Source organism: Danio rerio, chromosome 7 (assembly GCF_049306965.1).
Source record: "Danio rerio strain Tuebingen ecotype United States chromosome 7, GRCz12tu, whole genome shotgun sequence".
Lineage (NCBI taxonomy): Eukaryota > Metazoa > Chordata > Actinopteri > Cypriniformes > Danionidae > Danio > Danio rerio.
This window is the reverse complement of record NC_133182.1, coordinates 70045001-70055000: the sequence shown is the minus strand read 5'-3', so window position 1 is coordinate 70055000 and position 10000 is coordinate 70045001. Positions and strand designations below refer to the sequence as shown.

At 32.5% G+C, this 10000-nt stretch overlaps 2 protein-coding genes across 3 annotated transcripts in view; one reads left to right on the top strand and one right to left on the bottom strand.

The window, feature by feature from the left end:
• Positions 1 to 4696, bottom strand: part of dhcr7 (7-dehydrocholesterol reductase) — a 36740-nt gene extending 32044 nt beyond the window's left edge. For both annotated transcript variants that reach the window (XR_012382319.1, XM_073906269.1), the window contains exon 1: positions 4481 to 4696. Coding sequence is in view for 1 of the 2 variants with exons in the window: in XM_073906269.1 (XP_073762370.1) it covers positions 4481 to 4507 (27 nt within the window). In the remaining variant the exon portion in view is untranslated. The remainder of the gene's footprint in view (positions 1 to 4480) is intronic.
• Positions 1 to 10000, top strand: part of nadsyn1 (NAD synthetase 1) — a 31947-nt gene that overhangs the window by 9601 nt on the left and 12346 nt on the right. The window contains exons 9-15 of the mRNA NM_001099253.1: positions 32 to 163; positions 584 to 655; positions 741 to 865; positions 2929 to 2977; positions 6033 to 6135; positions 6218 to 6386; positions 8428 to 8563. Of these exons, the coding sequence (NP_001092723.1) occupies positions 32 to 163; positions 584 to 655; positions 741 to 865; positions 2929 to 2977; positions 6033 to 6135; positions 6218 to 6386; positions 8428 to 8563 (786 nt within the window). The remainder of the gene's footprint in view (positions 1 to 31; positions 164 to 583; positions 656 to 740; positions 866 to 2928; positions 2978 to 6032; positions 6136 to 6217; positions 6387 to 8427; positions 8564 to 10000) is intronic.

Below are 10000 nucleotides of genomic sequence, written 5' to 3'. Positions count from 1 at the left end.
AACAGGTTGTGCATGTGTGTTTTTCTTCCAGAGTGGAGGGATCTACATGTTTGCCAATCAGAGGGGCTGTGATGGAGACCGGTTATACTATGACGGCTGTGCTATGATTGCTATCAATGGAGATATTGTGGCCAGAGGAGCGCAGTTCTCTCTTGAGGATGTAGTATGTGCCAGTTCACATTGTTCAGATTAGATTAGATCCAACTTTATTGTCATTACACATGTACAAGTAATAGCAAATAGGAGCAAGTACAGTGCAGTCTCACAGTGCAATAGCAGCAAGTACAGGATATAGGTATAAGTGCTATTATAGAAAACTATGGGTAATATTTACAGACAGATGTACTATAAACATAATAAACAAGTTGTATTAATTAGAATTAGAGATTTAAAATTAGATGAACATACTGTATAGGTTGCTTTTTAAACTTACATTTCACTTACAGTACACTGTTAAAAAGAAATCAATAAAATGAATGATCAAATAATGGCAGCGTTGGTTGCCAGAATGTAATATATTCAAATAACAGTGATTTTATTTTTTGAAACTCACCCCAAAGGGACTGTTTACTGTGATTTTCAGGAGGTTGTCACAGCAACTCTTGATCTGGAAGATGTGCGCAGTTATCGAGGAGAGAGATGTCATCCTCATATGGTATGCAGCATTGAAAAACACCATTTTGATGTGATTTTTTAAAAGCCTATTTAAATATATATATATATATATTTTTATTTCTCAGGAATATGAGCACAAACCTTATCAGAGGATCAAAACAGACTTTTCTCTGTCTGACTGTGATGATAGATGTTTGCCCACACACCAGCCTGTGGAGTGGATTTTCCACACGCCAGAAGAAGAGATCAGGTCACTTACTTGCGCATAACAATTTGATACATTTTTCACTATATACAGTTAAATAATTATTTTATTATTATTATTATTTTCAAATATTTCCCAATTATGTTTTGGGCAAGAACATTTTCGCAGTATTTCCTATAATACTTTTTTTTTCTAGAGATAGTCTTATTTGTTTTATTTTGGCTAAAATTAAAAGTTTAACATTTTTTAAAAAAAAATTTAAGGTCAATATTATTTGCCCCCTTACACATTTTTTTCCAATTGTGTACAAAACAAACCATAATTATAAAATGACTTGTGTAAAACAATATGCAATTCTGACTTAAACTTTATATCACTTTGTGTAACTGGTGAGTGGTTTACTGTCTGTAAACCCTAGAGATGGTTGTGCGTTAAGATCTCTGTAGAACAGAAGTTCATGAAATATTGAAATAATAAAACCAACTCATCTACCACTAATGGCGTGAATGCCATTTTTAAAGTCATCCTGTTTTTCACTTTTTGATGCTTGGTTCAAACTTGTGTTGATGGTTTTTACCATGTCTATTTATATTTATACATATAAATCGTAAAAGATGTCTGAAATCTCTTCTACCATCTTTGCAGAGTAAATGGCATCTCTACAGAACGCATAACACAATAACTACACTGACATTTAGCACATTATTTTGCTTAAAATAATAAAAGTCATTACAATACAGATGAACAGCAACCAAGAAAAACAAATGACAATATTTTGTTACGAAATTTGGATAAAATGTTAGCACATCTTTATAGCATAAAACCAATATTTTTTCCCAAAATCAAATTTTAAATGAATAAATGAATGAATAAATCGGTCGGTCGGTCAATCAATCAATCAATCAATCAATCAATCAATCAATCAATCAATCAATCAATCAATCAATCAATCAATCAATCAATCAATCAATCAATCAATCAAAACCAACCATTCATTTAAACAGCCAACCAATCTGCTTAATCAATCTGCTCAATCAATCAATCAATCAATCAATTAATCAATCAATTAATCAATCATTTGCTCAATCATTTGCTCAATCAATCAATCAATCAATCAATCAATCAATCCCAACCAACCAATTACATTCAACCAATCAATCCCAACCAATTAATACATTAATTAGCCAATCAATCAATTAATTATCAATCTCAACCAACCAATCACAATCAATCAATCGGTCAGTCACTCAATCAGTCAGTCAGTCAACTTACCAACCAATCAAACAACCAACAAATCAGTCGATCACAATCAATCAATCAATCAATCAATCAATCAATCAATCAATCAATCACAATCAACCAACATCAATCAATCTATTTATAAACCAGCAACCAATCAACCAACCAAATACAATCTCAATCAAGTAGTCTATCACAATCAACCAATTAATCACAATCTCAATCAATCAGTCAATCAATAGCAATAAACCAACCAACCAATTACAATTGATCAATCAATTACAATTAACCAACCAATTAATAAATCTATCTATAATCCAACAACCAATCAACCAACCAAATACAATCTCGATCTATCAAGTAGTCAATCACAGTCTATCACAATCAACCAGCAACCAACCAACCAACCAACCAACCAACCAACCTATCAATACACAGAAGTAGCACTTCACTTTTGGTTGAACTCTTATCTAACTGTAGCATCAGCCAAATTGTAGTTTGACTGCTCTCTAGTGGAGATGTGCAGCAGTTGACCCTTGAACAGAACATCACTTATCCTGCAAACTCAATTATGACTTAAAGAGAGCAGCCAGTTCTCCCAGAATTACTAATGCCAATTCAATTTCCTCATAACATGCCAAATTAATGTGAGGCTATTTTTATGTTGCTTTTAAGGTTTCGGAATACCTTGTGATACTACTTTATTCCTGACTATCGTCTGTGTTAGGAAATAAAGGGCCAGGCATTAGGAAGAGAAAAAATGGAAAGTGGTGATGGTCATTTGTAAACACTTTGTTGTTTAAATCTATTTTGTTGGTGTAACATTTATGTAATCAGTTGGTAAATGCTTATTTTGGGTGTTATTTCAGTCTTGGTCCTGCCTGCTGGTTATGGGACTACTTAAGGAGGAGCGGACAGGTGTGTGCTTTATTTTTTATTATTATTATACTACAGAGCTGTTGAATGCTCTATTCTGATTGGCTGATAATGAAAATTCTTTGGTGTTTAGTTATTTTTGAGGCAAGAGCATGGCTAAAGTAGTGTATGGCAGGTTTTGAATCACATGAGTCACAAAAATCTAATAAAAAAAAACAAACAAAAAAACTGACAAATGTCTTTAAATAAATACTCTGAACTAGAGCTGCAAAATTAATCGTTAAAAGTTTGCAATCTCGATTCGACCCCATAGACGATCTTAATCTAGCATTTCTACGATTCTGCCAATCATATTTTCAAGTTCAGGAGAGAAGAAAAGGCGGCTCCACGAGTCTTTTCATACGCTGCTCAGTGACATTGACACCTCCAAATGATGTTGAATGAGTCACATAAAGTATTTTTAAAAATGTCTTCATATTATTTTTTGTCTTCATATAATGATGTTTTCGCGATCGGGAAATCACACGTAGCGTGAGCTGCTGACCGTGAGTAACATGTAATACAGTTGTAAATAATATTCAGTTTGTGGCACAGAGTGATCGTTTGAGAGCATTAGCAGTCAAAATTAAACCGAAAGTGTGCACTTCATTTAAATAATCATATCGCATTTTAAAGTTACGATACGGCAAGCATTTGATATGCTTTTTATTTCATAGCGAACCCACAGTTGTGCATGAAAATAAATGTTTACAATGTTAGTATAAGTACTCTAGCCTATATATTGTTGAATATAATCTGATAATGGCAAATGTCTGATTTTACCAGTGAATAAAATTGTCTAATATGACAGATTGCAAACATATTTCTCAAACATAATATTCAACATCAGAGTTATTATAAGTAGAATAGAATTATTTATAGAAATCAGTAGACCTACACATGATATTATTATTGAGGTTGTGCCATATGTTTGCTTTTACCATACCTTTATTTTACATCTACAGAATCGTGAGAAAATCGTGATCTTTATTTTAAGCAAAAAAATTGCGATTCTCATTTTAGCCAGAATCGTGCAGCTCTACTCTGAACCGTGTTGACTTTAGGTTTTGTGACTATAGCACACAGTAAGTCGATTAATTAAATTATGTTCAATTAACCTGTTAAATTATTACCAAGTAATTCACACCCCGGGTTAATCCGGGGTCGCCACAACGGAATGAACCGCCAACTTATTCAGCACATGTTTTATGCAGCAGATGCCCTTGCAGCTGCAACCCATCTCTGGGAAACACCCATACACACTCATTCACACTCATACACTACAGACAATTTAGCCTACCCAATTCACCTGTACCGTATGTCTTTGGACTGTGGGGGAAACTTTGGCACCCCGAGGAAACCCACATGAACGCATTTAGAACATCTAAACTCCACACAGAAACGCCAACTGACCAGCTGAGGCTTGAACCAGCAACCTTCTTACTGTGAGGCGACAGCACTACCTACTGCGCCACTGCGTAATTGCACTAATAATTCTGACCATACCTCTCGTTTTTCCCAGGCATCTCCCATATTTCAGATCCATCTCCCATCATCCTTCCTTTTTGTCATTTCTCCCGGAAAACTCCCACAATTCCCCCAACCCCCCTCCAGTCCTCAGCTTTTTGGTACAGTCTATAACATTGCCGGATAGCAACAGCTGCCCGAAACCCGGTGCATAGTACAGTTAGCTGTTTTATTCAGACAACTCATTCCAGACACTTAGATATTCCACCCCTAGCTAGGTAAATTTGTAACAGCACTGCATGATATCCATAATAAGTTACTTGATTATTTCCCCAGAATGAGAGTTTAGTTCCTATCCATGTCAGCATAGAAAATAGCAACTTTATTTTTTTTTATCTAAAACGAGTGAAGCTTTAGATCACAGGTGTCAAACTCAGTTCCAAAAGGGCCGCAGCTCTGCACAGTTTAGTTCCAACCCTAATTAAACACACCTGATCAAACTAATTGAGTCATTCAGGCTTGTTTGAAACCTACAGGTAAGTGTGTTGGAGTAGGGTTGGAACTAAACTGTGCAGAGCTTCGGCCCTCCAGGAATTGAGTTTGACACCCCTGCTTTAGTTAAAATATTCATTCATTCATTCATTCAATGATTCATTCATTTTCTTGTTGGCTTAGTCCCTTAATTAATCCGGGGTCGCCACAGCGGAATGAACTGCCAACTTATCCAGCAAGTTTTTACGCAGCTGATGCCCTTCCAGCCGCAACCCATCTCTGGGAAACATTCACACACACACATTCACACACACACTACGGACAATTTAGCCTTCCCAATTAACCTGTACCGCATGTCTTTGGACTGTGGGGGAAACCGGAGCACCTGGAGGAAACCCACGCGAAGGCAGGGAGAACATGCAAACTCCACACAGAAACACCAACTGAGCCGAGGTTCGACCCAGCAACCTTCTTGCTGTGAGGCAACAGCACTACCTACTGCGCCACTGCCTCGCCCATATAATCAAAATATAAAAAAAAAAAAAAAAATTTCTGTAAAATTTTAAACAAGATGCTAATGGTCTTATCCGATTCAATGATTTATGCTAAGGTAAGCTAAAAGTGCTCACAGCAGACCCCAGATTGGCTGAATGAATTCAAAGATAGTAAAACTCAACCTTTTAACTCAAAGGGAGTTGTAAAATGAGCCTTTTCAAAAAAATAAAAAATAAATAATAATAATAATAATAAATAAATAAATAAATAAATAAACAATTATAAAAAAATTGTGTGGAATGTTCCTTTAAGGCAGGGGCGGCCAACCCTGTTCCTGGAGAGCCACCTTCCTGGAGATTTCAGTTGCTACCCATATCAAACACACCTGCCTGTAATTATCACGTGGTGTTCAGGTTATAATTAATTGGTTCAGGTGTGTTTGATATGGGTAGCAACTGAAATCTGCAGGAAGGTGGCTCTCCAGGAACAGGGTTGGCCACCCCTGCTTTAAGGGCACTTACTGTAATATAAAGTGGGATTTTTTTAATGATAAAGAACAGTATCATTTTAGCAAAAAAAAACCTGAATGTTTTGTTGTTTTCAGGCTGGTTTTCTTCTTCCTCTCAGTGGTGGTGTGGACAGTTCATCCAGTGCTTGTATTGTGTACTCCATGTGTGTGCAAATATGTCAGGCTGTTGAGCATGGCAGTGAGTCCAAACACACAAAAGCTCTTCAGAACATAATAAGCAGCTGTTTTAGAGGCTTGAGCTTGGGCCCTGTTCTTCTCAGACTGTCAGGTGTTGGAGGATGTTCAGCGGGTGGTCGGAGACTCGTCCTACAGGCCTCAGGACCCGCGAGAGCTGTGTGGACGCCTCTTTACCACATGCTACATGGCTAGTGAAAACTCTTCTGAAGACACCCGAAACAGAGCCAAAGATCTCGCTGCTCAGATCGGCAGGTCAGTACAAAACAGGGGAAACATTTCATTGGTATATTACAGGTTTATGCTAAAAAAAAAAGCTGCTTTTATTAGTGGAATTTTACCAAATGGTTGTATTAGTTAATGCATTTACTAACATGAACATACAATGAACAATACTACAGTAGTTGTTCATGTTAGTTAATGAAAATACAGTTGTTGATTGTTAGTTCTTCTCGGCGCATTAACTCATGTTAACAAGTATGAATTTGAGGTTAAGAACGCATTAGTAAATGCTGAACTATGATTGATAAATGCTGTACAGGTATTGTTAATACATAGTTCATGTTAGTAAATACATCTTATTGTAAAGTGTGATCCTTTAATTTAATAAGAAACACCGCGAAAGAAGCCAGTACTCCAATAATCAGTGTCACATGGTCCTTCAAAAATCAATAATATGGATCAGTAAAAAATTGTAATATGCTAACTTGGTGCTCAGGAACAATTTTTTGTGTAATAATCATTAGAACCCGATTTAGTGTGTGTGTGTGTGTGTGTGTGTGTGTGTGTGTGTGTGTGTGTGTGTGTGTGTGTGTGTGTGTGTGTGTGTGTGTGTGTGTGTGTGTGTGTGTGTGTGTGTGTGTGTGTGTGTGTGTGTGTGTGTGTGTGTGTGTGTGTGTGTGTGTGTGTGTGTGTGTGTGTGTGGGTGGGTGGGTGGGTGGGTGGGTGGGTGGTTGGGTGTGGGTGTTTGGGTGTTTGTGTGTGCTTGTAAAACATAAAACACTACCTTTAAAAGTAATTATTAAACAATTTATGTATAAATATATGTATTATTTGAATAAATTAACTAATGTATTTATTATTGGAATTAATGTTTTATTAGAATTCATTAATTCATTATTTTAATTAATAATACATTTTGTTATTTGCATTATTTAATTAATTTATATATTATTTAATTAGCTTTTTCATTTATTAATTAATTTATTATTTGAATTCATTTATTATTGAATGAATGAACATTTATTGTTTGATTGATTGATTAATTAATTGATATTTATTTCAACCATTCATTTATGTGAACTATGATTGATTATTATAATAAATTATCATTAATTAATTTTACTTATCATTCAATGAACAATTTATTAATAATAATAATAATAATAATAATAATAATAATAATAATATTTTAGTTTGTTAGTTTATATTATTATTAATAATAATGATAATAATAATTTAATTAGTTATTTTATATTAATAATAATAAGAATATTTTAATTTGGTATTTATTAATACTACTACTACTACTACTAATAACAATAATAATAATCATTTTAGTCATTTTATATTATTATTATTATTATTATTATTATTATTAATAGTAAGCATAATCATGATAATAACATTTTAATTAGTTATTTTAGAATATATATATATATATATATATATATATATATATATATATATATATATATATATATATTTATAATATTTCAGTTCTGTTAATAATAATAATAATACTAATAATAATTATAATAATAATATTAATTAGCATATTATGAATAATCATGATAATACTATTTTTATTAGTTCTTTTATATTATTATTAATAATAATATTTTCAATAATTATTTAAATTAATAATAATAATAATAATAATAATAATAATAATAATAATAATAATAATAAAACTTTTATTTAGCAAAACATAAACTGTGACCATAAATACATTTATAATGTTACAAAAGATTTGCATTTTAAATAAATTATCAAACGTTAATTAATAAATAATAAAAACAAAAAAGATGTTTCCAGAAAAATAATAAACAGCAACCGCCGTTTTCAACATTGATAATATTACGAACCGTTATTAAAAGATGAGTACCATTAAAATTAAATAATGAATAATTAATGATAACACTAAACAGCATATTACCAAGACAATTATGGCTGCAAAAAGCTATTCTTTCCTTCAAATCTTTTATTTTCACATTTTCAGAAGGTTACTTTTAATAAAACAATTCAGAAGCACAAAAAGGTGTGCTCATTTAAGTTTTTTTTGTGTTCTTCTCAGCAATCACCTGAACATCAATATTGACATGGCAGTAAAAGCCATGCTGGGAATCTTTTCTATGGTCACAGGGAAGTGGCCTCAGTTCCGCGCAAATGGAGGAAGTGCCAGAGAGAACCTGGCACTTCAGAACGTCCAGGTACTGCACCAATCAGCAGCTTATATACAGTAATATTACAGTTTAAGTCAGAATTATTAGCCCTCCTGAATTATTACCCCCCATGTATATTTTATTCCCAATTTCTGTTTAATGGAAAGATATTTTTTTTCAACACATTTCTAAACATAATAGTTTTAATAACTCATGTCTAATAACTGATTCATTTTATCTTTGCCGTGATGACAGTACATAATATTTTACTAGATATTTTTCAAGACACTAGTATTCAGCTTAAAGTGACATTTTTAGGCTTAACTAAATAAGGGTAATTAGGCAAGTTATGGTATAATGATGGTTTGTTCTGTAGACTATCAAAAAATAAATATTGCTTAAAGGGACTAATCATTTTGACTTAAATGGTTTTTTAAAAAATTAAAACTGCTTTTATTCTAGCTAAAATAAAACAAATAAGACTTTCTCCAGAAGAAAAAAATATAATCGCAAATACTGTGAAAAAAGCCTTGCTCTATTAAACATAATTTAGGAAATATTTGAAAAAAAAATTAATAAAATAAATATCACAGGAGGGCTAATAATTTTTCTTCAACTGTATACTTGTAGAATGCTTTGTGCACTAAAAATATAATTAATATTTTTTCCAAATGATTTTCTTGACCACCCTTTAAATCTCAGAAATAACCAAAAGCATAACAGTATTTTGGCTACATTTAGTAAAAAAAAAGGCATGTTGATTCTTTGTTTTAAGTGACTCTTACTTTGTAAAATCAAAAAAGCGCGGGCTTCAGAAGTGTTTTTTTTTTTTTTTTTTTTGTAAAAGTGATACTGTTTTGCTGACTTTTTCCATTCTGCTGTTTGCTTGCATTGCAACACAGCCACCGCAGTTTTCACAGAAAGATCTTGCAGTTTGTCACCTTATGTGTTAAACAACCTGCAAATCTACCGAGTTTGGGTTACACTGTAAAACACTTTATTACTTTTAAGACCTACAGTAGTTATTTTTTTCTCTCTTTAAAGATAAAACATGCAGTATATGCAAATATAGTCATTTCAGTGTCGTAGCAAATTATCAACAAGAGTAAACAAGTATAAAATTTAAGCCTGAGAAGTTCAGTTACACAATGTTTTTAATTAATTTTTTTTTTTTTTTTTAGTTTTAATAATAGGTATATCAAATCATTTTATTTTATTATTTATTATTTATTTTTATTTATATACAGTTGAAGTCAGAATTATTAGCCCCCATTTGATTATTATTTTTTTTTTAATGTTTCCCAAACGATGTTTAACAGAGCAGGACATTTTTCACAGTATGTCATAATATTTTTTTCTTCTGGAGAAAGTCTTATTTGTTTTATTTCGGCTAGAATAAAAGCAGTTTTTAATAATTTTAAAAACCATTTTAAGACCAATATTATCAGCCCCTTTAAGCTAAATATTTTTTGATCTACATTTTTT